This window comes from Chlamydotis macqueenii, chromosome 23 (assembly GCF_036417535.1).
Source record: "Chlamydotis macqueenii isolate bChlMac1 chromosome 23, bChlMac1.mat, whole genome shotgun sequence".
Classification (NCBI taxonomy): Eukaryota; Metazoa; Chordata; class Aves; order Otidiformes; family Otididae; genus Chlamydotis; species Chlamydotis macqueenii.
Window position 1 is genome coordinate 1503533 of NC_141578.1, and position 25979 is coordinate 1529511.

The following is a 25979-nucleotide window of genomic DNA, read 5'->3' on the forward strand; positions in this document are numbered from 1 at the left end:
GTGAAGATGAGCTCGGTGGTTGTGACGCAGCTGCACGTTTGGGGGCTAAGAAAGTTTCCCAGTTTCTAAAGCGCTCGGACAACTTAGAAATACCTGCACAGGAAAGAGAAGTAAGACAAAAGATCAATTTTGCAGATGTAGGACTATTCCCCCCCCCCCCCCCAGATGTACAGTGCAGCTTTCAGCTTCAGAAAGTGTGCTGTACCTAGTAATCTAAGCTAGGAATTCTTGTCGCATTTTTTTTACTTGCATTTCGTATGTCATAACCCCCTCTGCCAGTCCTGGCAAGGGCCAGCTACTGAAAGGTCCAGGCATGTGATGAAGTGTGTGCAAATGAAAAAGTACTGTAGAAGAGTGTAAGATAGTTTAACTTCAGGGTTTTTTTTAAGGTTAAAAAATAATTTTTTTACTCTCACTGACCGTTTCTTTCTTAGGCACCTCCCTGGGCGTACATTGCTTGTGCGTGTGGCCTTTTCATCTACCAGTCTCTGGACGCTATAGATGGAAAACAAGCAAGGAGGACAAATAGCAGTACTCCGTTAGGAGAGCTTTTTGATCATGGCTGTGATTCGCTTTCCACAGGTATCGTCATTTTTAATTGAAGTATGGGGATTAAATGAGTGTTTTGGGGATCAGATCTGGAATACAGAAAAGTGCTTCTTTACTGAAGAAGAGGACAACTGATACCGTGGAATGTATAGCTTTTCAGTCAACCTTCTTTCCACAGACAGTACTCTTGATCAACTGAATGTCTTCTTTTGTATTATGTCAGAAAAAAAATTCAGTCTGAGCCAGCAGTCTTCTGTGTATGCCTTATCAGAATCTTGGTTCTAAAATAAATTTCTGTAAGGAGTTGTCAAAATGCTTTTCTATATTATTTTAGATTGAATCTATATAGAGCAATTGCAAGACAGGTATGGCGCCTAAAGAATGGGACAGTAGAAGCCTGAGTTTAAGATTAGGATCAGTTCCTAGGTAGGTAGAGGTCATTGGGCCAGCATGAAGTTTAACCCCATTGCAAAAGAACGATTAGATGCTGTTGGTTACTTAAACTCTAAGGCTCTTATGCTTTACATATTTGCGACTACTCGATCAGAGTTGTGTATTTTAAGGGAGGAGAAGCATAGCCACATCTTGTGAATCTTGAGTGAGAGGCCTTGGGTTTTCTTAATGACATAATCCAAATTCAGAAGATGAGGGGAAGATGTCTAGCAAATCTTGGATACACACAAAGACCCCAAAACTCTGGCTGCAGGCTCCAATTGCATAAATCACTCCCGTCCCTTGATGTCTAATCCCATTAAATTCAATAAAAATGTAGGAGACTAAGAAACCCTCAGTACTGAGGACTTCTGATAACTGATACAAATTTAAAATTTTACATACACATTTTACAGTCTGTAATTTTAAAAACGGAAGCGTTAATCTCTTATGTCTGTGAAATAAAAGACGTCAGGATGCCTTCACACGGTCTCTACTTCTCCGGGTCCTTTTGTTAGAGTTGTTTCTGGTAAGGATCTTTACACACATACACACTTTATCTTTTTACTATGTGACTGATTTTCTTCTGCAGTCTTTGTGGTTTTGGGAACTTGTATTGCTGTGCAGCTGGGAACGAACCCTGACTGGATGTTCTTTTGTTGTTTTGCTGGAACATTCATGTTTTACTGCGCGCATTGGCAGACGTACGTCTCTGGAACGTTGCGCTTTGGCATGTAAGTACCTTGGCTGAAAATAAAAGTGAAAGTTAGGCTGCTTTCCTGTCTAGCTGCACTTTATGTGATTGTAGTTCAGGCACTTAGAGCAGTAGTAAATTGTTTATATTTTTATATATACACTTAGAGCTTGTGGCAGCTATTACCTGTTGGATCCGCAATTAATACTGAATGTTACTTGTCTTGTTTGAGGAGTTCCTGTTAGTTAATTGGGAGCTTCTGATGTGATTTAAACCTAAGGCAATAAGGGAAAGTACCTGATGTTTTGTGCCCAAGAATGAAATGTTTTTGTCAGGTGGTGGCAGTCTGGCTTTAGTTTTCAGTTAGCTACCTGTCTCTTGATCTTGCTGGACTTATGATGCCATGTAGTTAACCTTTACTATTAAGTGTAACTCTTACAATATCGTGTATTGATTGACACTGTGCCTACAATGTCAAGTTCTGAATTCCTGTTAGTGTAGACTGCGGTCCTGTCAATAACGGGTTCAAAATGGCAATGCCAAAAAAGTCAACAGCTGAAATCCCATTTACTGGTGGGTGAGGGTGGCTGGGGAAACCGAACACGAGGACCCGGTGAGCTGCAGGATTCACTAGCTTTGATGGGGAAATGCCCATTTATTCGATGTTTGCATTCATAGATCTAACAAATATATTTCAGGTAAATACACTACAGAATGATTTTTGTACCTGGAAACCCCTGAAATTTGCCCTTAGTTTGTATGGGATTTTGAAACAATGCTGCAACATGCACTATTTATTTACAGTCTGTTATTGATTTGTGGATCCCCAGATACTGCTAAAACAGTACAATTATGGACCTCTTGTCTATAACAGCTCTTACTGACAGAATACTAATGCAGATTCTCTTGACAAACTTCTGTGTTTCTGCTCAAAAATGTAAGACGTTGGAGCAATTTTTGATGTCTGTTGGAGGAAGGAAGAAGGAAAATCTAGACCCCTGTTGTAATCCTGCCCACACCAAAGCACATAGAATCGTTTCAGTCAGTTCTCTGATATTTAAATCTTTCAAGTGAGACATCTGGCTCAATCTTGTACTGTTTTAGGCTTCTGACTCTGATGCTGTACCAAAGGTCTCAATACTGAATGCTTTTAGCTCCCTTTGAACTTTACAGGACCCTGATAGTTAAAGTTTTCCTGTTATCGATCAAAGAACACGAAACCCCCCGACCTTGGCATGTGCTTGACTTTACAGATGCAGGTATCAAACCTACCCAGTTTGTGCTGCAGACAAATGTGTACGTTACTCCTGGTGCTCAGTGCTTGCTTTTGTGAGGAGTCTTTATATTTTGGAGACAGTGTTTTGTAGGAGATACTGTTGTTATGCATGGCCTTATTATGGGGAACTTGATGATCCATCAATATGTAGCTAATTTAGAGAAGGCAATAAGCACACAAATGTGCGTATCATTATTTTAGATAACAGACAGCTCTGTGTAGTAAACACATTTTTTTCTTCGTTTGCCCCGTGCCGCAAGGTTAATAGACCGCCGTAAGCTGACGTTCATTTCTATGGCAAAAACTCAGAGATTATTTATCCAGTTAATTGATTCTCCCTGTTTGATACTGCTTTTTTCTGAAGCTTTCATTTCACCAGTCATAAAACTGAAAACTTATTGTGTTTCTGTCATGAGATTATGTCCAAGAAATTATATTTCATTAGAGATCAACTCAATAAGCAAAGTGGAGATGGCTCAGAAGAGCAGCAGATGGCTAAAGGGAGAGATTAATATTGTACTGCTTACACACAGCTCAAACTCAAACAGTTAAATGTGTCATCAGCTTGGCTTGCTGACAGAGTCCATTGTCTTCAAAAAGAAAAAAGACAGATTAGTGTGTCAAAGTGAGCGTACGCTTGCAGAACAGGACGTCTGATTTGTATGCGCTGTTGCCGTACCAGCACGGGCAACTCGCCGAAGCGGTGCGTTTTGTGGCAGACTGCAGAGCAGGAGCCTTCACCCTGAGGGAGGAGGCAATAAGATCGCTTCTGCTAAACTCCTATGGAGTGTTACAGGTGGAGCAGGAAAACCATTAGCTTAATTGTGCCCAATTACTGAATACATCAACTGCGCTGGTTCTCTTTCTTCCCACTGACAGCTGTGAGGACCTGCCCTGCACTACTCCAGGATTGTAATCACTTGAGACTGTAAGGTCCCAGTGATCTGTCTCCATCTTTAAATGACCATCTAATTTTATCAGACCTTGGCAGCTGATGCCGATTTTTCAAAAAGCAATAGAGTTAGTTAAATAGCTAAAAAAATAGCTAGAGGTCAGTATTGCCTAAAAATTCCCCCTGAGGAAGCAGGAAGTGTCTCGGAGCAGGTTAGACGGGCTGTGGGGAAGTCGCCGTAGGTAACATCAGCAGTGCGAAGGCAGCAGGGAGCAGCAGGGCTGGAGTTGTGTGCGGAAGTTTCATTTAAGAACAAACAGCTGACCTGGGAACGGGCTTGTGAAAGAGCAGGGATATCCTGCACGTCTGAAGAAACAAAAAGGTGATTCTGAATTGCAGGAGAAGATCCAATATTAAAGCAGTCCAAATACTTCGTTCTGGTCTCTTTTCAGCACAGTAACTGGTTTATCTGGATTGTGGACTTGCTGGGCTGCAGGACAGAACGAGCTTTGTTTCAGGCTTAGTCTCGTATGGGTGCAGCTGTGCCAGAACTGGAGCATCTCTGGTTTGGGAAAAGTGCATTTTCTTCTGCATATCACAGAAATCAGACTGGCAAGGCCCAGTGGACTTCCACACGTCCATGTGGAAGGAGATCTGGTATTTTAGGAACACAGTGCAGAACTGGGATCACTAGGGAATATGGTGCACAAACCCTGAAGGGAATCTGCCTGCCAGTAGCTGGAGCGCAATTGTGATTACTAGCTCTGGTTCTTCCAGATCCAAAATTATTCCCCTTGGATTCCACACCGCATCTGCTCCCTGCTCTGGCTTCCAGAAGTGTATCAGGAGAGGTCTGTGTTTATGCAGGTTCAGTGCTGTATCTGACCTCACAAGGGCAGCGCACAGCCAGCCTGGCTGCAGGAGCTGTCTCAAATCCAGGACAGATAGCAGTGGAGCTGGAGCTGTTAGTCCCTGTCAGATCCGACCTGGGCTCCGCGTTGCGGAGTGAGTGTTGTGTTAAGAGACGTGAGACGCAGCACTGCACGGGTAAAGACCTTGCACGCTTGGCCGTGCTGGACTGGGGGAAGTGTTAAATCATATTTTAAAAACCCAGTGGGCACTCATCAAGGGTCCACCCAGAGACATGAGGATGCTGCTGCACCATGGCCTCCAGTGTTTCTCCTATGAGTTATTGCATTGTCTGGTTTATCCCAACCTTTCTGCATTGAAATATGGAAAGTTGGCGATAGCAGAAATCATGAGGGGGTTTGTGTATATGTATGTGTTACTATACACAGACAATGAGATAGAAATTAGTTTCGAAGGATGCTTCATAAAGGCACTTCGGTAAACGCTGAGAGGAACAATCAGTTCTTAGCAGCTTTCATAAAACTGAAAAGTTAAAAATGTTACTTCACTGTTCGAGTAACAGTCCCTAGAGAAAGCAAAAGCATTCAGGCTGTCTAACAAAACAGCCGTTACTGAGGAATGTTGGAGAACTTGGGGGAACATTCTTGTTCAGTGACACTGTAGCAGTTGTATGTAAGCAAGAGCCCGCTTGCTAACGGGTTGGTTTGGGCAGGGAAGGTTAATTTGGTTAACCTGCCTTCGGAGCCCTCTTGCCAGTACTACCGTGGAGGTGTAAAGGAGAGATTAGGAAATGAAGCTGTATTCCAGAAAGCAGCTAAATTGAAGCCTTCTTCTTTAGCAGGTAGCAGAACAGGAGTACGCGTGTTGTCTTGGATAGAAAATTCACACCAAATATCAAAATACAGAGATGGAAGCCTTCCAAGTCAAAGTTCAGCACACTGAGTTCTTGCTCTTGGAACAGCGTCAGGATCTCGGGACTATGGTAGGAGATCAGGCAGTAATCTCCATGATTATAGGCCTTGAAACTTTCCATTTTATGAGTTTTTCCAACACTTCTTGAAGAACTTTAACACCTTGGGTATTTGCAGAGGGAGGTTTGGAGTTCAGCTGAGTCTCTCTTGATGTCAGGAAGGGACTTACTTGGTGCAAACGCAGAGAACCTCTGTGTTGAGGTGTTGTTGTGGTAGGTGCTAAGCTTGCTGCTTGCAACCTGCTGCCTTCTGCATGTGTCATAGAAATACGTGTCACAGAAATAGGTGTAAGTGCCTTGCTGCAGCGTGGTACGTACAGCTGAAACTGCCGAGGGCTGACGTCAGTGATAAGGGGGGTTTTCCACATCACAGTTGTCCTCTTCCTTTCCCCCTCGCAAGTCCCTTAGCAGGGTTTTAAAGCAGGAACCAAGCAGTCGCATGCAGAGATGCTGCTGCTGATTTTTCTGCATTTATCGTTGAAAGATCTTACTGCTCTGTGAAACTGTGAGCTTCAACATGATAGCCACGTGCTTTACCTGCTATTATCTGACTTTTAATCTGTGTTAATGAGCAGCAAAAGGAAAAAATTGCATGGTGTCTTAAGTATATTACAACAAGGAAAGGAGAAAAGCTTATTATTTGACCTTATTATAAAGCTTATCATCTGACCTTGTAATGTTAGATGAACTTGCATATATGCAGGCATCTTATTTTTTATTATTTTTTTTTTTTTTTTACTTCAAGATGAATTTCCTGTAGCTGGGAGCGCTTTTTTTTCTTCTGTATGGTTTGCTATTGTATGCTACTTGTATTTCATTACGTCCAAGTAAAATGTTGGGTCGGAATGAGTTAAGGTTAAACTCCATAATAACCTTTAAAGCTGAGCGTTTAGACCTCTAGCACGTGACTTTTAGCCTTTTTTCTCTTGCGTTGTGATGATGAACATTCTTTTCATGCTGCAGTGGTTCCCTTAAGAAAACACTCCTTTGTCTCGTGCTCGGACTCGCAGTTCGCTGCCCAGCCTGAGTAATCCCGCTAGCACGCTTGGTAGACAGGGGTAAGGCAGGTGGAAGGCTCGCCAGCTCTCGGGCCGGAGTGCTGCTGCGCAGAGTGTTGAACAGTGGACACATCCCCGTGAGCTTCCCCAGCCTCCGAACTTCGGATGAGGCAAGAGTGCTTTTCTTGTCTGCAGTGTTGTGCTGCGCAGGACTGCTGCAGGGAATTCTGTGTGTTGGGAGGATGGCACGTAACGCCCCCCTGGTTTCACGCTGTATTAAAGAGAAGCTGTGTTAGAGCAGTGTACTGATAGTGATTGACGTGATTTCAGAGCAGTCTCCAGTCTAAGTGTCCGTTTCCTGTTGTTCTTGGTTGGTTCACTTTCTCAGGAAATATCTCAACTACAAATTAAATCCTTTTGGTTCACCGTTCCAGACAAGGGAGGAACCAACTGCAGCTGTCTCCAAACTCTGAAACTTGATTCAGTGGTGGCCCTTGTAAAGTCTAATGGCTTGTTTAATCAAGCAGGGCCTTTTAAGAATTGCTTATGGAATATGCTCGATAAATTAGCACTGACAAGTATATTCTGGATGCATGACTAATCAATTGTGTGTTAATTGGCTCCGGACTCTTACCAGCGTGGCTGGGGAACCCAGCAGAGCAGACAGCGTGCAAAATAAGACCTGTCACTGCCAGCATCCAAGTGGAGTTAAGCACATGCCGAGGTCGATGGTCCCCTTGTAAGCTTTCCCAGATAATGTTTATAAAAATGAATCCATGTCTGAGTTACAAATAGCACTTAGAGTAATATAGGAAAAAAAAAAAGAAAAGAAACTGCAGCTGTCCAAATGTACACACTTACATATGCAACTTTATGTTCCTGCATTCCCAAAATACCCAGTGTTACCTTTTCTAACTATATACCGCATTATGCGCTGGGATTATGAAACTGAGAACGCTTATCGGGCTGAAATGCGCTGTACCCTCTCAGCAGGGGTGGGACTGCACATCGTTACCACACTTAAGCTGTCAGTGCCATCACGATGAACTTTGTCTTTGATGTTCCTTTCTAATCAGTTGCCGTGTTACTGGACGGCAGCCTGCATGCTTCTATTCCAAGCATACTTTGATAAGCACTGCCGTAAATGAAAATCTGTTATGGCTGAAGGCTTTTTTTTAACTAGATGGTTTGTAATTTCAGTTTGATCACATTATAAAATATTTTAGTTACAAAATGCTATCGGTCTGCATTTTACCGTAATGAGTGTGTATGGTGGTTGGGGTCTGTTTGCCACAGGATATTTTTTCATCCCTTTGACACGGGTGAAAAATAAATGTAAACAGAAGAGGTTTGGCTGCCACCTAATAGGGGTCTAGCGCTCACTTGACCTCTTGTAGCATTATTTACCAGGAAGCCAAGGAGTTGCCTGAGCAGGGAGGCGTTACTCCTTGCTTTCCCTTAGAGGTGGCAGACTGAGGATGCAGTCGGCGCTTCTGCTCTACAAAAAAAACATGCAGGAGCATCTTCAGGTGAAGAACTTATATATTCAGCGTCACTTGGAGAGATGAGAGTGGGGTAGGGAGATGAGATGTTCTGCATTGTGTTTGATTATGAATTTTATTTGCTGTGACTTGGAGCAAGGACTTGTAATTTTGTTCACTCATGCACACACTGATGATTGTTTGCCCATGTGTTGCAGTGTAAATTGTAGAAGCTCTGAATGGAGTTTGAATGTGTAAAACACTATGTGGGTTACAATATTTTGGTTAATCCATTAATACTCATTTTTTGTGGTCACTAATTCCCTTCCTCTGACCTACCCTTTACATCATCGCAATGCTGCACAGTAGCTGTCTGGAATTGGTTCTTTATGCCGTGACCGAAGATCCACGTTAATGGTTCCACTTAACTGAAGTGCTCAGCGAAACGTTCTGAAATGTTTCTTTCCCTCGCGCGTAGATTTGATGTTACGGAGTCTGTGCTCTGTACCGTAGCAATCCAGCTCCTCACAGGAACTCTGGGGCCCTGGTTCTGGAACTACACGGTAACGCGATGTTAACGCTGCCTGGCAAGTGATGGCATGGACTAAACAGAGACAGCGCCTGTGTCATGCACAAAGTGACCGGTGTACGGGGAGCATCTTCTAAGGTGTTTCACAAGTGCTTTAATCCGAGGGGAAAACATGTTTGCCAAGTATGAATGAGCGTAAAAATCCGATCTAACTGGAAATAAAATTTTTGAAAGCACCGTATTTTACTTGAAAACAAAACAAAAACCTGCCCGTTACACAGAAAAGTTTGCTTTAAACATTTCTTTTTATTTTGTCACAGTTCTGGCTTCACCTAAAAGATAACCAGGGTTGTGGAAGCAGCTCTGTAAGTGTGGGCATAGAATAATTTTGTTGGAACTGCTTTTTAAAGTTGTAGAATTTTTTTTTTTTTTGCTGTTGCTGTTTAAATACCTTTCCACCAGAAAAAAAAGAATTGCTTGGCTAGTTCAGAGATCTGTGCCATAGCTTAAAAGGTCACCAGTTACTGGCTGAAATGACTGGTTTGAACCCTACTACTTCTTCCATGCAGGCTAGCTGCTTAACTGTGCTTGTGGCTTCATCGTTAACTAGCTTCATTTCCTGGTTGTCTTTATTCTCAAAATACTTCTCCTTGTGTCTGTGCTAAATATATCCTTTTCCCCTCTTGCTTACCACTCTTTAGGAAGGACTTTGTCGTCCTTATTTCAGCTCTTCTAGTACAGTGTATATGGATGGCTTCTCCCTGCCCCCCAGTAAAATGATAGCATCACAAGTCTCTCATAGCTGCTGCATTATTAGCCAGGAGTTTCCCTTTAAATATTTGAGGATGCAAGAACAGCTTTTTGACAGCCTCCTTGGAACTGCATCAGATTCTAAGTAAAACTAAGATTTTTTTTTTTTTTGGTGACTTGTTTACATACCCTTTGTCAAACTTGCATTGACAAAAATTATGCTATTCTCTTTTCGTTTTGTGGTTGTTTTTTTTTTTTTTCTTATATAATGGGTGCAGCACAACTTCTGCTTTCATGAGGCTATTAGAAAGAGTCTGTAATTAGAAAGAGTCTGTAATTCCCACCTCTACTTTAGATCTAACAATATCAGCAATCTGGTAAGTCATGGTGTCTGTCATATCTGCTGGCTGCATCTGACAGTTGCAGCCAAGCGCCCGTCAGGCATGCTGCAAAGTTAGTGAGATGACATAATTTTTAAATACTTTGTTGACAAGCCATGAAAGGCTGGAAGTAATTAGTCTCAGGAAATGGTAACGGAGCAAGCAATAACTTGAAGGAAGAGCTTCATCAAGGTTTTAGCCTGTTGAGATAACAGCATTATGACTCTGCCCAAGAAGTCACTTAGGAAGGAAAAAAAAAAAATTAAAAAATCCCTTGGTAATGAAACATTCAGAGATTCCCGAAGTCACCCATTGGTATGATAGCTCTGTGAGAGGAAGCAACTCAAATTCTGTAATGAAAATGAGTTGTTTAAAATGGATGAGGACGAATTGCTGTCTCATGGAGAAGAGAGGAGATCTGCTTCTCTGCAGAGGTGAGATGTCAGTCTGTAGAGCCCAGCTGTGGCCTCCACCCTTGGAAAGGACGCCTTTGCCGCTGGAGGAGAGATTTGCTGTACAAATAGTCACAGTGGGTGATAGGACTGGTGTGTGCAGCAGAGGAGCCAGGCAGAGCGTTTTGTCACGTTTGCTCCAGTAGCAGAATGCCAAGTGTTTGCTTCTGACAAGTCCCCTCGTGCACGCTGACTTTAACCAGTTTTCAGGCGTACTAAATTTCAGAATAGGCTTAGTTTATCTTCTTAAAGTCTTACGTGTGTAGTTTCAGATGTCTTCTAGCATCTTTATTTTCAGTCTTAACTAGCAAGTAAAGATGCTGCTGCTTCAAAGTCGTTTACGCCGAACAAGCAAAGCGCCGCGCTTATTTTGCACAGTCTGAGGTCGGGTGGTACGGACCTTCCTCTCAGTATTGCACCATCTCTGAGATGGGCGAGCTACAGGAAATACATGTTCAGGCAATTGTCTTTCATCTGATAGCTGTTTCACGTGACAAACTTTTGTGATGAGAAGGTATGATAATATAGCCGTGGCTTGAAAATGTGACGTGATCTGGGGAAATACGAAGTCATAGCTTGCAATTCCCGCAACGCAGATAAGCCTTGTACTTGCACACGCTGGGCAGTGAGGCGCTTTATTCATCAAGGAGGGGAAAAAAATTCTTAAATTGTTAATGGTGTTTGCTTATGCCTTTGGAGAAACTAGTTAAAAGAACCTGAAGGCTTTAAACAATGGAAAACAAAAAGATTTTGGGAATTGAGTTAGAACAGGTTTACTCTAACTGGACGTGTAAATGTGCGGAATTCTAGAGAGCTGCAGCCCTGCATCCATCGTCTGCAGCCCTGCAGTGTCACCCTCCAGTCCTCGTGCTGCTGGAATGTGACTTTTGCCTGCTGTTGTCTTTTACCTCACATTTTTGTTTTTTTTTTAAAGATCACAACTGGGCATTTTAATACAGTTTAGCACAACCCTACAGAGGCACTGCAAATAAAGATGTTTAAGATGACTGAATCAGGAGAATACTCAGGCTTTTATAGGGAAAAAATGTTAAAGTAATAATGTTCCTGGTAATCTTCTGTTATGTCAGAAGACTGAACACTGGTTTGAAAACGAGCGCGTGATCTGCAGTCAGGTTTGTCGTGCCAAGGAAGGGTGGGTTAGCAGAACAAGGTGTGGTGCAGGGCGTGCCGTAGAAGCCATTGCAGTCTCTGCAATAATTGGGGAATGCCCTGTGAAGCTCTGTGGGCGTTTGCTGTCCTCTGAATTTAGGCAGACAGGGAGCGAGGCATGAGACGTGCATTTAAAACCTCACAGCTTTTATGCTTCCCTGACTTTATCTGAATTAAAACATGCAGGTATTCTTGTTTACAGCCTTCAGTTCACAGAGGGAGCTGGTGCGGTGTTGACATTGTTTGACCTGGTCCCTGCTTGCCAGCCTCGCTTCTGCAGAGCTGCTGTTTTTCTTTCCTAACACCACTTTGCTGCAGAATCAGTATTTTTCAGGGTCAAATCCAGTGTTTTTCCCAGCCTTGCAATCGGATGTTCTGTCTTGGCCTTTTCAGTTTGTTAAACTATTGAGTCTAGGTTCTTTGATTTGTCTTCAGTGTCTGATCTTTGTTCTTTGGTTCTTTGCCTATATGTTCCTGATGATCTTAAAAACCTGGTTTGAGGTCTTCTCTTTATTCTTTAGACGATGGAAAAGCCCCTGGTTTATTTGAAGAAGTGATCTTTAGAACCAGACTGCTTGATGCCTGAGGAACCGTTACAATGGCTTTATGTCCATCTGTTGCAGAGTGGGCATGTCTTAGGGGGATGGTTTGTTGCTTTTTCTTCATTTTGTAGGTATTAGGGATCCACAACATATTGTGTGCTAGGTCTCTGCATCATCCTAGCAATGTAAACTGTTTGGGCAATGCTGACGTGACTCAATTTGTCAGGAAACACCAGGCAAAAAACTGTGTGTAGGGGAAGTGTGGCTCAAGTGATTGCTGAAAATATCTCAGTTGAGAGGCACTAAGAGACTCATGCTGCTAGCTCTTTCCACTTGTTTTCTCTACGATGTCCACTGTAGCATTTAAACAAGTAAATAAATATAAACAGAAGGAGAAAATAGAATCAAGCTTTGAACGGGTTGATTCCCTTCTTGCTTTGAAATGTTTCTGCTCTCTCGCAGGCCTGCCTGCGGTGCCAGGCTGTTAGCTGTGCGAGGCCGCAGGAACGACGGTGGGGGCTCTGCAGCACTAAAGGCCTTTCCCCACTTTGGATTTCCTAATGCTGTGGGATGTTTTCCTTCTTGTGGTACTTATCTTTTTGCATTGAACCAAAAATATCTTTTTACTATTAATCGATAAACGATCCACTACTCCAGTCTGTGTTTTCTACAGCCCTCGTCATAGGAAGAGGCACTCCAATGTGCAACAGAACTTTGCATGCAAAAAATATAGTACTATTTATGGGATATTTCAGCAGGAATGTTTATCCTCCTGCTTTGCAAATAACCTCCCTAGCCACTGCGGCAGGCTGTATGGATTTTTCCTCACAAGGCCAGTGTGGGTAGCCAGAAAGGCTTCAGTCAGTCTGCATCCACACTGAGCAAACGACTTCCCTGCAGCCCTGCTTTTGTCCTGTTATTTTATTAGGTACTTCCCAGTTCCATCCGAATTTAAAAACAATATGGCAACTGAGGCAATTTCTGGGTCTTTCTATCACATTTTATCTTGAAACGATTCACAAATACAAGTTAATCATTAAAGTGAGGAATGAATGTCCTCTAGGTCTCCCGCAGCGTTCACGTGTTCCAGGTGGTGCCGCGCGTTACCTCGGCTCGGTGTCTTTCTGACCAAACCACCCTTGCTTTGTTTTCCCGCTGCCTTCTTTCTCTTATTTTACAGTGTTACATTTTAAAGGCTCTTCAGGACTTCTGTGAGTGCTGCTAGCAGTCCACTTGTGTCGCATTCAGAAGCCTTAACTCTTTCCCGTTTATTCCTCCTTTTACCCCCCAGTTGTCCCAGTCCGTAGCTGCACGGTCAGTTTGACTCAGCACAGTTTTGTTCGGCAGCCAAAGAGGCGGCGCGGCCCTTCGCTGCCCTCTCCTCTGGCCTGCATCGTTCATGAGGCCACGCAGGATGGCTGAGGAAAGCTGATACACTAGAAATTGGGCCAGGAACCTTTCTTTTTCTTCTTTTATTTTGGTTGGGTCACTTTAGCTAAGCCGATTTCCCGGTCCAGGTGATGGCACAGGGCTGTAGTGCTGGCACAAGGGACAGAGTGGGACTGGGCAGGTGGCTTTTGGGGAAGAAAGGGGTTGATCATTAGAGAAGCCAGAATGACTGCTCCTTTTAGCAGCAGCATGGATTTACTCCAGTTTATGCTCTAGTTGCACAGCCATTTCAAATTGAAGCTGAGTGAACAGAGGAACAGTGTGCCTCCTCTTCCTTTCACCCAGCAGCTGTTTCCAAATGTTGGTCTCTTTTGCGGTCTAGCTTCGGGCCGCTGCCTGTGTTCTCATTCTAAATTGTGGCCATTTTACATTCTGGAAAAAAGAAAATCACTGAGTGATTCCATCAGGCAGGTATTCTGCAGTTATGGAGCATGTCTTTTAAAAAGTCATCCAGCAGTGGCAGGATGTCCTGTAGGTAAGGTGTTCCCAGGCCTTTTTCATCCTTGGTGTTCAGAACTTAGGCTTTGCTTAGGTGATAGTTTAGGTGTTTAGTTTCTTCTTAGTTGGTCTTGACGTCTTTGTCCTCTGTCTTAAGGAGCCCTGTAGTGTTGAAAATCTCTTTATGTAGAATTGAAGCTAAGACTCGTATTTGTCCTGCAATATAAGGCTCTGAAGTCAGGGAGGAGTTTTTAACCAAATATACCTGCAGTTTGTTGCTGAACCCTTTCCAGCTGCCCGATGCCATTTCTGTTTGAGTTGCGGAGGGCAGAACTCCAGGCAGCGGAGCAGAGGCTGTCCCGTGGCTGTGTAAAGAAGGTAATGCTGTCTCCTGAACCTGAAACCAGGCACTGCCTCCGTGGCTTTGGTTGGGCTTCCAGTTTTGTGTAAGAGCTTGTCTTTCACGACCTGAATTTTTTTAAAAGTATATGAGCTTACTTTAGTTTGCATTAAGATTACTACTGTCAAAAGAAACCTCTTTTACTGTCCAAAGAAAGCTGTAAGCTTGAGTTATGTATGTTAGTTACTAGTCACTGTTGCTGTGAACTTTCCCTCTTGCTTTGTATTCTTTAAAGGTCACTGACAGAAGTAGTCAAATCGGCTCAAACGCGTTCCTGTTTAACCTGTGCGGGTTCACGGAGCTGCCTCAGCCCTTCCTCGTTGGACGCACTGAAAACACATTTCCATGCTGATTCCAAAAGCTAGGAGGAAGCAATTTGCATTTAAATCAGGTGTTTTGTGTACCTCTCTTCTTGCATGGCTGAGCACTTTTACTTTTTTTTAAATTGGTTTTTTTTTTTTTTTTTTTTTTTTTTTTGCAAGGTAGCTCAATGGCTTCATTTGTTTATATGAGGACTGAAGATACAGAATTTCAGAACATTCTTTCCTCTTTGTGGAAATTAATTTTTTTTTTCCCCCAGGCCAGTTCTGATTGCCTTACAGGATGGTTATTGAACAAACCAGAACACAGGAGGTTATTTCCTGTGTATCTCCTATCTCTATGCTTTGTGTAGTGAAAACTAACAAAGCAAAGGCCTCTGAAGGAAACTGTCTTTTATTGGGATCTTCTCTAGATTTCCTCCAACAGCTTTGGCTGAACTTTCCTATTATATTGCAAGAGTCTGGCTACTCCATGGGTATTGCTGCTCTCTGTGTTCGTTATTCTTGCAGCAGAAGGGAGCAGAATCACGGCTTATTTTCTTGCCGATTTAGGGAGGGAGCAGCGGTAGTTCATAACAGCGATAGCCAGGGGCTGGGTGCCTCCTGTCCCGTTTGCCTGCTGTCAGCGGTGCCGCAGCGTGCTGGTTCTGCTGTTTGCTCCGTAGGTGAGTGTCCTGCTCCTAGGGAGCTGTGCAGAAAATCTCTTGGCTGATGGAAAGCTGGAGTTGCATAGCAGGAGGTGGATGCGGTGTTACAGCCCGCTGAGTGCAGCAGCCAGCATTTAGAGAATCCACAGTAAGAGAAGAGATTGCGTTGAACCATTGCCCTTCTGCTTTCTCATCTTGGGGGATACTCTGCGTGGGAATTGGATGCAGCCTCCTGATTATCCCCTGTGCACATTAATCTGCTGCTGAAACAAAACTAGATTTTGGCCAGATGGGAGATACTGAAATGAGAGGATCCGCTCCAGAACTGAAACAAAGGCTGTAGAGAGAACTTGGTGGCACGCTGATCTGATACCAAACTTAATTATCTGGTTTTCTAGCTCATTTAAGGCAGAGAGGCAAAAAAAAAAAAAGCCCTGCACCATTATTCCCTGATGCCTGTGCAGCAGACAACATCAACAGTATGTTTGTAACAGCAAAGGATGTATTTGCAGGAGGTGATTTGGAGTCTTTTAGGTAGAACTGTATTATTAGAGATAGGGCATATGTAAATATTTCACTGTCTCAAAGGATTATTTTTGATACAGTACTCCAGTGTGAGACGTTGTACACCAGCAAGTCCCTCCGCTTTGTATTTCACTTGTCTTTCTTTACATCTCTTTCTGGAATGGATTTGTAGCGCCGTTTTCTTGCTAGCTCCAAGACTTTTGCATGCTCTTTTAAACAGAGTCCTAAACTCGATGTTTTCCATAAGCCTTTCCGTCTCGCCCTTCTGCAGAACGTGCCGGCTGTGCTAGACACAAAGTGACTTCTCTTTTTCGGCTGCCCGTACCGTTTACACCTGCAGAAGCTCCTCAGGGATTTGTGTTTCTTAAAGCTATTCTGCTAGGCAGAGAACACTCATATGGGAAAATAGAATACGGACTAGAATAGGGATTGAAAGTGTCCTTCCTGAATTTTATAATCTAAAAAATTCTTTTTTTTTTTGGTGGGTAAGGTGAAAACTGAATATTTCTGCAACTGGCAGTGGTCAGTTAAAGAGTTCCAACCGTTCCTTGTGACAAAATGGATTTTAATTGCACTGTGAAATAAAACAAAAAGTATAGCACAGCATGACCCTTAATTTTAACAAGAAAATGAAAATATATTTTTGCTTTCTAAATTGCTTATAAAGTTTCCCTCTTGTTTCCATCAGTATTTTGGAGTTCTTATACTGTGCATGATAGAGGAGAGCTGCTGCGCTTGCAAATAATTGACTTGAAATTGCTTTGAATAATTTTGCTTCTTTTGGCTTTTTGTACCTAATCAGAATTGATGTGACTGAAGTGCAAATCTTCATAATAATCATGCATTTACTGGCAGTGATTGGAGGACCACCTTTTTGGCAATCTCTGGTAATTCTGTTCATGTTCTTGTTTGCTCCTCTTTAATAATCTCGTAGACACCTGGAAGAACCACCTGCCTGTAGCAGCACGGTTTAGTTTGTGAGGGGAAGGTCTCACTTTTCCTTATACATGGAAATATATATTCTTGAGTGTAGGTCACATGGCAATAACTCTGCATTCTGGTTTTACCAGAGCTATTAAAACAAATTATTATTTTATATCTTGTGTTTGCGGGTAGAAGGTTATCAGGTATTGCACAAACTAAATGTAGCTTCACTGAAGTCCAGCTTCCTTTGAGAGCTGACAAAACGTGAATGAATTCCGTGCCCCAACCTAGATCAGCAGCGGAGGAGTGTTAAATTGGATTGAGCATACGGGGGCAGTTTTTGGAGAGCGGCTGGTAACCGTCAGATAATTTGGCCTGAATGTGGCTGACATTTCCCCCCTGTATCGGGGGGGGGGAATGCAATGAGGTTTTTTCTACTTTTTTATTTTTGACGGTGAGCATCCTAATTCAGAAAGCTGATTAGGATGTAGGCTCACTATGCTGGCAGGTTATGGGGTGGCATTAAGCTGACTCTGTTTGCATTACTGAGGCCACGTTGGGCTGTTGAAATAGAAATGCCCAGAGAAAAGCATGTATATGCATACATAAATACAGCAAATTTCTGGAAATAGCATCGCAAGCATTGATTTCCTGGAAGGTTTTCCTTCCTGAGCATTGATCTTGATTGTGTACTTGATAACTGCAATTCCCAAGGTGGGTTCTCAGGAAATCTTGATTTGCAATAAAACCGAGAGATGGTCAAAAATTACTGAAACGTGTCACCCCAAATTGAATTTCTGATCTGCTTTATATAACTAGAAATGATCCCTCTAACGTTGTAGAAAACATGTAGAAAAAGGAGCTAACTTTGGCTACCCTGATTCTGCTACCCATGCTTTCAGGCTTTAAAAAACACCGGCCCCCATAATTAATTATGAAAACTGCAGAGTAAATACCATCTGAAGAGAACGAGTGTGGATAGAACTAACTGGAAAAAAAAAAGTCTATAAGTCAGTTTATCGGTGCCAAACCTTTCCAGAGACATCAGTGTGGCCAGCACCCCCGAGCAGCTATTGCTCCCTGTTACAAGTAGGGATTTCACCATTCATGTTATTCGTTTCCTTTTTCCGTGTATAAAAAAGGGAGAAAGTGCTGCCACGGCAGCCTCTGGCACAATTCGGTGCAAGGTGATGTTGACGTGAGCTTAGAAATTGTTCTCTTGGGTTATTTAATAACTTAAATAAGTAACCTTTTAAAAGAACCTATTAAATAACCCTTTTCAGCAAAATCTTGAAATCTGTTCTGAAGTTCTGGGTTGCGGCAGCGTTTGACAAAGTCAGCTCCCAAAAGATGAAACCCTTGTGAAGTCTGGTGTTGGATTAATGGAGGTGTTTCTCCAGAGAACAAACTTGATCAGGTTTCCCCTGACAATTAGGAATCTTCCTGTTTCATTCAACGTGTCAGATTTTGTGTTGATTTGGAGATAAATGTTATTTACTACTTGCGGAGCAAAATATATCGCACAGCCCCTCTTACCTCACCCCCTTCCCCCATCCTTTAATATTTAACGGGACGGTAAAATTGGTGGTTTGGTATTTCTGGTTTGTTTTTATCGGTGGGGGGGGGGGGGGGGGGGGGAATAATGGAATAAAATGTGGTTGTGTACTCAAACATTCCACTTTCTTACGCTAACATGCAAAAACCAAAACAATCTGGATAGGCTAACTGTAGAACTGTGTATTTTGTCCATTGTTGCTTTCATGAGCTTGCTTTTCTCTGTGAAGCTCTGCGTCCCTGTGCTGGCTTCCCTCTTTCTGTCAGCGTCAGTTCTCTTTCAAGCAGGTTAAGACGCCGCTCTGCCAGGCTCTGCGGCTCGGTGATTTCTGGTGGACGGTGAGTATGACTGGAGCTGAAGCCCTCGCCTGGAAAGTGTGAGTGAAGGGAGCGAGCTCAGGTGCACCTTGTCTGCTGCGCTGGTTATACAGGGAGCTTTTTCTGTTAGAAGTGAGAAAAGTGCTGCAACTGATTGAGTTTTATTCCACAATGCAATCTTTAAAGCATAACCACTTTGTGAATATAAAGCAAGCTTGGGTTTGACCCGCTATGAGCTGTTAATCCTCTTGCAGATGTGACGAAGCGTGCGTACGCACGGCTCTGAGCCGCAGCTGGGACCCAGCCCTGCGAGGAGGACTCCCAGCGCGCCCAGCTGCGCAGTGCCTGCGGTATTTGGGACTGGGAGCCAGCCAGGCACAGTTCCTGCGGGGAGTGCCTCTATCCCCCTCGGGACGCGTGGTCTCTCACACTCTTACCTGTGCTCTTTTCCTGATTGTTTCCTAATTATTTTATTTTTAATCTCACTTCATGCTGCACAGAATTCCCATGGCATCTAGGCTGGAGGCCTGACGTTAATTTTCTGGCGAATGATTCTGGACTTGCTTTAATCCAGGCTCTGCCGAGCGCTCGTTAATTCATTCTTTGCCTGCTGCCACTTGTTTTTGTTAACATGCATGTGTGTTTTCTCACAGACAGAGCTCGGAATGCTTCCTTTGCCAGGACGTTTCTGTATTCAGAAGCTTTCTGTGCAGCGTAGCCTTTCTCTTGTAAGCAACTTCAAAGGGTCTGACAGAGAACATAATCTGTCTGCAAACGATTTGGCTTGTGATACTCCTCTGCGTTACTGACGTAGTCTTGTGAAGTTCTGCATGCACCTGGCTTCGGTGAAACCCGTGCAGTTACCAGCAAGGTGGGGATAATTGCACGGGCTGTGGTGATACATGGACTACCAGACAAGGAGGTCTTGTGGCTCGCCTTGTAGTGTCCCCTTATTTAAAAAGGCAGGGGCTGCAGTGCCATTTAGTAGGAAGAATGCGGAGTATAACTCCCTCTCTCCCATTACTCAGACCTATTTTCTTTTTTCTCCGTGCTATTTGTTTGCCTTTGCTTCCAATTTTTGGCCTTGCTGCTTCCATTTTATGTGCAAGGCAGTTGAGCAGCCGCTGCCTTTCTATACCTCTCCTTCAACTCCCCTCTGCCAAATTTCTGTATGTGCATTTGTTTCCCATTAATTATTTGTGCCAGATATGTGCAATCTAATACCTATCACTGATGGATAGTGGAAGCAAAAAGGAGAGTGTTAATGAAGCATAACTAGCCAAACTGGATGTTATAACAGTGTGATCTCATCCTTCTGCCTTTCCTGAGCATCCTTCTCGGATGTGTTGGGAGTAGATCGGAGTTCATGGGGTGTTTTTCCCAGCAGGCTCCTCTTATCTTTGGAAAATGTCAAGCCTAATGGCTTTTGACTCCTGTATGAAGCTGGCCATTGTTATTTTTTCCTGTAGAAAAGCAAATTCACCCCATTCTTTAAATACCGAAGTGCTGTTGCTGGAGCAGAGGGCAGCACAGGTACCTTCCTTTGGGAGACCTTCAGAAGTCCTGTGCCTCCTACGTTAACGAACGATTCCAGTTAGCACTCCAGTCTGTGGCAATGTGTGCCTTTTGTTTACTTGTCATTACTCTCTTTGCTATCTTCCAGAAGATGTTTTTTGACTTAACAGCGCAGCTGAGGCAAGGGAGATATCTGTTCAAATGTCAGGAAACTGCCAGCTGGCCAGAAGCCTGCGGGGCGGTGATTTGGAGAGGTGATGGGGTGCTCATCCGTGGGCTGCCTGAGAGCAGGGCATGAGGAGTTAAAGCTGGCTGTGCCGCTTAATGTGCCCTGAAAAGATGGAGAGATGACGTTATTGAAGCCGACAGGAAATGCTGAAAGCTACACCGAGAGTGCAATTGAAGAAAAATAGAAACAACTTGCCCTGATTTGGGCTTCTGTGTAGCTGGACTCCTTGTTGGGAGCCAGGTATGTTTGTGCAGTTGAGTGCTGTGCCTGCAGTTCTGAATTAAAACCAGGTGAAGACTTTTTCTAGTTGTACAGATCAGGTTGTGGGAAGCTTTGGGTAGTTCTCTCTACACACTTGCTTCCGAAACATTTGCTGTGGTTTATTTCGAACTCCTTCTTCACTTCTAGTTTCTCCTGTTCTGCTTGAAACACTGCTGTTAGAAAATGAAAACTGCTGCCTTTCTTTGAAGCTGCTTGTGCTCATTTTCCACTTCTTCAGCAACTCATCGCTTGCTGCAGGCGCCCTGACTCTGACCTAACTTGTCTGATCTGTTTGCTGCCCATAAGGTAGTATCCAGTTTCTTGAAGGGCTTTGTTTCATCGTCTCCAGTGTCTCTTGCTTTGCCCAGTTTGGTCTTGGGCTGCAGCTGCGAGTTTTACAACCAGCTTCAGAAAATAACTTGTGCACTTCTCTTCCATGTGGTAGCTGGGTGATGTAGCTAGCAAATTCTTGGTTTCTGTCCACTTCTTTGCTTTTGATGGCTCTTTTCAGGTAACTGAAGATAACTCCGGCTTTATGAGAAGCTTGATGGAAGGATTATTGGAAAAATACATATTTCTCTGTGCCTTGTAGAAATTTACATCTCTGTATAGCAGAGAAAGAAAAGCAAACGTGGTGTTGGAAAGTGGAGTGCTTGAGTGCGCCAGAGGTATTAAGCCCAATTTTAGTTTGCTTGTGCCTATTTTAACTTCTTGTCTCTCTTCCATCAAGATTCCAATACTGAATATTCAGATGAAAATATTCCCGGCCCTGTGTACTGTCGCAGGAACCATATTCTCCTGTACAAACTACTTTGGTGTGATCTTCACAGGTGGAGTTGGCAAGAATGGATCCACTATAGCAGTAAGTACTTTGCTCTGCTAGTTACTCTTCAGCACTCTGTGGCTTTTCAGCCATGCCTTTGATTTTTATTTAGCATAATGCTTCCTACATGTGAAACACTTTCATTTCAGTTCCTTGCTGGCTTGGGAAAAACTAATATTGTCTGCATAAGGATAGTAGCTTTAGGAGTCAATAGACTTAATTTTTGAGTGATTAAAAGTGCTCGTGGCACTTTGATATTTGCTTTTGAATTAATCATCTAAAACAGGTTGTACAAATACACACACCCTCAGAGTTCATGGAAACATTCAGCGCAAAAATGCAGTCAGGAGGAACTTTGTCAGGAAGATTGGTTATGGTTTTGGTCCTAAAAGATCCAAATTATTCATAATAGCAGTGCAAAAGTACAGGTGGAGGTATCTGCGAAGAGCCTTCTGCTTCAGGGAAGGTGGTGATTGATTCTGGAGCCCTGGGGGTTTTCCAAAAAGCAATTCTATACAGGCCTAATAATTATTTGCTATCTAGAAGGCTGTTTTAGTTGCTTTCTAGCTGGCACAGAAGAAGTGATAGAAGTATCGTCTCCTGTCACTTGCTAACAGTGTCAGCCGCCGCCTGTGTGACGGGCGTCAGAACTGCACTTCCTGCAGCCTAAAACCTTGTTTTTCTCCCCGGTACAAGAAGGGAGAACCACATTCTCAGCTGCTGCTCACTCACGTGTCACCACACTTTGTTCCTGTTAGTAGCAGTGTTCAGAAAGCCGTGTTTTTCATGTGATTTTAGTTAGAAACCACCCGTTGCGTACCACAGGAGTGTTGGCTTATTGAGGTTCCTTTGCAACATGCACGTTTTGTTAACCTAACGCTGTAACTTTATCTCGCCCTAGGGAACGAGCGTCCTTTCACCTTTTCTTCATATTGGGTCGGTGATCACATTAGCTGCAATGATCTACAAGAAATCTGCTGTGCAGCTCTTTGAAAGGCATCCTTGCTTATATATACTTACTTTTGGTTTTGTATCTGCTAAGATAACAAATAAACTAGTGGTAAGTGTGCCAGAACCTTAGAGTCTCTTGTCATCACAGCAAAACTTCTTGTAGGTTTTAAAGTTCTTTTTTATTCCATCCACTAACTGTCTGTGTGCTGCAGTGATAACTTGTGCTTTACTTCTTTTCGGCAGCCTGGAGGTGCAGGGGATTCTTTCCCCTGTTTGGAAGGGGAATGGTAAGCCTCAAGCTGGTGCCATAGTTACACAGTCAGTGCCAGTATAGCTTACAGTTGCCCAAGTTCTGTTTTTCTGCCTTTCCCAGCTGTTCACTCACACTTCTGCAGCGTATTTTTGCACGTGGGTGATGAGCTGGGCTGGAGCAGAGGTGACTGGAACCCCCTCAGATGCAGGTGCAGAGGGAAGGGACGCTTGGGAGAAGGAGGGAGAGAAGGTGACAGAGCTGCCGAGGTTTGGAACAGTTGCTCTGTGTTCAACTTAAACAATTGGAGAGAAGTAGTTGTTAAAATTATGAACAGGTTTGTTCCAGGGAACAGCTGGTAATGCTGTCAGGAGAGAGGAGCCCCTGTTGAACAGAGAATGAACGAGGGATTAAACAACCGCTCCACACCACCTCTGTTCTGCAGGCGTATGTTGTGTTGCCAGATGAACTGGGTCGGTGTGGGATGTAACTCGCAACCCAAGAGAAGGCCGTTTCTTACCAAGACCAGTTTACGACGTAGTCACATCAGCGGTTGTGCTGGTAGAGGCGAGGATGTGTTGTAGGACAGGCTCTGTGCGCGTGGAGGAGGGTGGGAAGGTCACCCATGGGCATGGACAGACAGAAACATCAAACTGTAACCAGAGACGGTGATCCTTATGGGATGGGAACCAGTAGCTGCAGTGAGAGAAACACCAAGTGGCTCCAGGGTTCTTTTTGTGTATATGTGTGTGTTGGGTTTTGTTGTTTTTTTTTTTTGTTTTTTTTTTTCTTTTAAGATCCAGCAGCTGTGAATTTTTGTTTCCAGGCTTAAGTTTACCCATCTACTTCTATTTTGCTGTTTTGTTTCTGGCAAGAGGAAAAGTGTGTGGGCTAGAAAATGTGTTCTGTTTTTTCCTGTAGCTACGTTCTTTTTTTCTAATAAGATACTTCTCTGCAAATCTTGCATCTCGTAGCTGTAGACTTTCATGGCTAGAACAGAATTGCTGCTGCTACTTGAGTACTCAGTGTATCTTACAGTAATGTGACTTCAGCTGTAACTTTTTTGACTTTGTGTGTTCTGAAATCACTCTACCTTGGCTGGCATATGTTTGTTTCTTAAACTTCCTTTTTTTTTTTTTTTTTAATGTAGGTTGCACACATGACGAAAAGCGAAATGCACCTGCACGACACAGCATTCATAGGCCCGGCGCTGTTGTTTCTGGACCAGTATTTTAACAGCTTTATCGATGAGTACATTGTACTCTGGATTGCCCTGGTGAGTATGGGCTCACTTTGCCTGTCAGCAATCACTGCGAGCATCTGAAGGCTTTTTCACCAGTCCTGTTTGCGTTGGTTGAGCCCAGCTGGCTCACCTGGGGGTGATGGAACTGGGAACCTACCTCACCCAGTTGATTTTTAAATAGAGCTCATGCAAACAGGGGTAAACATGGATCTCTTGGTGCAGAGTTTAAACAGTTTTAAAGCAATGTAGCAAATATTCAAAGCTTAGAATAGAATATTTTGAAGATGTGTGTTGGTGTCTTGTTAGAAAGGGAATCTATTATGCACGGTGCAAGCGCAGAATGCCTTAAGCTCTTGAAAGAATGTGTGTCTGTCACTACTGGCAGCACCCATTGGGAAATAATATCTGAAGTTAAACTCATCTGCGCTTATCGAGCACTCAAGCAACCAGTCTACCAAAATGCAGTGGTGACCTTTTAATAAAATTGATATTTGCTTTATGGTTGCCACCATTCAGAGCTAATGGGGCATTTCACAGGATCTGGATAGCTACTGTAACAGTTTCCTCTCTGTGACTCTAGAATTAAGAGTCTGCATTCTTACAAAGCTGGAAAAATTCCAGCTTGTCTATGTTCTTCTTCACTGAGTGGTTATTCCTGCACAGCTGGAGCTGTAGTTCTTGAAAGGAAGACCCCAGCATTTATGCTGAACAGTATGCAGGTGGTGTTATACTCCTGTACTCTGTTTTAATAAACATAGATCTAAATGCATGTAATTTTTTTTCTCTTGGCAGATCTTTTCTCTCTTTGATTTGCTGCGATACTGTGTTAGTGTGTGCAATCAGATTGCTGCCCATCTGCACATCCACGTGTTCCGAATCAAATCCTTCTCCACGCATTCTAATCACCATTAGTAAACGGGGAGTCACCATAAGGAGAAACCAGAAAGAGTTGGTTTTCTACATGAACAGATGTGAGGATATGTAGGAGACTAAGGCAAAAAGCAGATAAGAACAAAGTAATTTATAATAATCAGTGTTGTATAACTTTTATTCTTTGTTGACACTCCTTAACTAGTCTCCTGCCTGAGAGAGTGAATTCCAAGTACACCTTAGTCAGCTCTACATGTAGTCAGCTCCGTGGGTTCAAAGCCTGGGAAAGCATGCAGGGAGTAACGCTCTGTCTCTGTACCTTGATTACAAAATCATCTATACATGGTGAATGGAGCCCCAACAACTGAAGTTTCTAATGTAGTATAATTACAGCTGCAATACGACTTGCTTTTAATTTTAATATTTCATCATCTCTTAGTGAAATACTTGTTTAGTGTCCACTTGGAATTTATTTACTAAAGACCTGAGCTGGTAAAACAGAGATATCGCACTAGCTTGTGTAGCTGACGCAGCTGTCAAGGTCTGAGGCCAGACTGGCGTGGTTCTTTTGCTTACGCGTGGCTGATAAAGCGGTTCCTTGCTAAAGAATAATGCGCTGAACTGAGTTCTGCAAGCAGAAGGGATGACTGGCATGCAAAATAGTGTGGTATCTTTGTCAATTAATTTTATTTTTTTAAATAAACATTATCTAAAAAGACAACTTATTTCCTCAATTTTCTTCAGTGGAAAGACTATAAAAAGAAAATTTTACTGTTTACTTTTTTTATGTATAAAACTTAAGCAAAATTTCCTTTCTGCTCTTAATAAACAAGAATTCTGAGAGCAACAGTTGTCGTCGGATGTGTGTGTTGCTCTGTCCTGCCTAGACTTACGAAGCACGATCTTGCCTGCTATTTAGAAAGCTGGTTTCTAACGCTTTTACGTGTACGACGTTGTCATTTCAGGATCTCCAAGCGCTTTCTCTGCTGCGTAACGTGGTAAGTTGGGGGTGGTGGTTTTTGTTGTTGTTTTAATACCACTTTAAATGTGGTGAACTGCCTCAGGGAGGCTAAGTCAGATTGAACGGAGGGTTTAATCGCACAATAGGGAAGCGGTGCAATGTGTGCCCCAGGCCCTGGCACTGAGGGGGACGTCAGAGCCTGAGCAGAGTGCCTGGGCAGAGGCAGAGAGCAAAGGGAGTGTCTCCAGAGCAGGATCTGCTGTGGCTGTGGGAGCTGCTTGGGGCGTGGTTGGTGGGGAGTGCTAGGAACCTGGTG

General features: G+C 43.3%; 1 protein-coding gene across 5 annotated transcripts in view; it reads left to right on the forward strand.

Moving 5' to 3' along the window:
* CEPT1 (choline/ethanolamine phosphotransferase 1) overlaps positions 1-25549 on the forward strand; it is a 31594-nt gene extending 6045 nt beyond the window's left edge. For 4 of the 5 annotated variants that reach the window (XM_086765452.1, XM_086765454.1, XM_086765450.1 and 1 more), the window contains exons 3-9: positions 435-582; positions 1574-1715; positions 16567-16651; positions 21296-21427; positions 22290-22448; positions 23740-23865; positions 24625-25549. In XM_086765452.1, the coding sequence (XP_086621578.1) occupies positions 435-582; positions 1574-1715; positions 16567-16651; positions 21296-21427; positions 22290-22448; positions 23740-23865; positions 24625-24744 (912 nt within the window). In that variant the 3' untranslated portion in view covers positions 24745-25549. Of the gene's footprint in view, positions 1-434; positions 583-1573; positions 1716-8640; positions 8726-16566; positions 16652-21295; positions 21428-22289; positions 22449-23739; positions 23866-24624 lie in introns of all 5 variants that reach the window. The other variant, XM_086765451.1, reaches the window with a different exon arrangement.
* Positions 25550-25979: the final 430 nt, after the last annotated feature.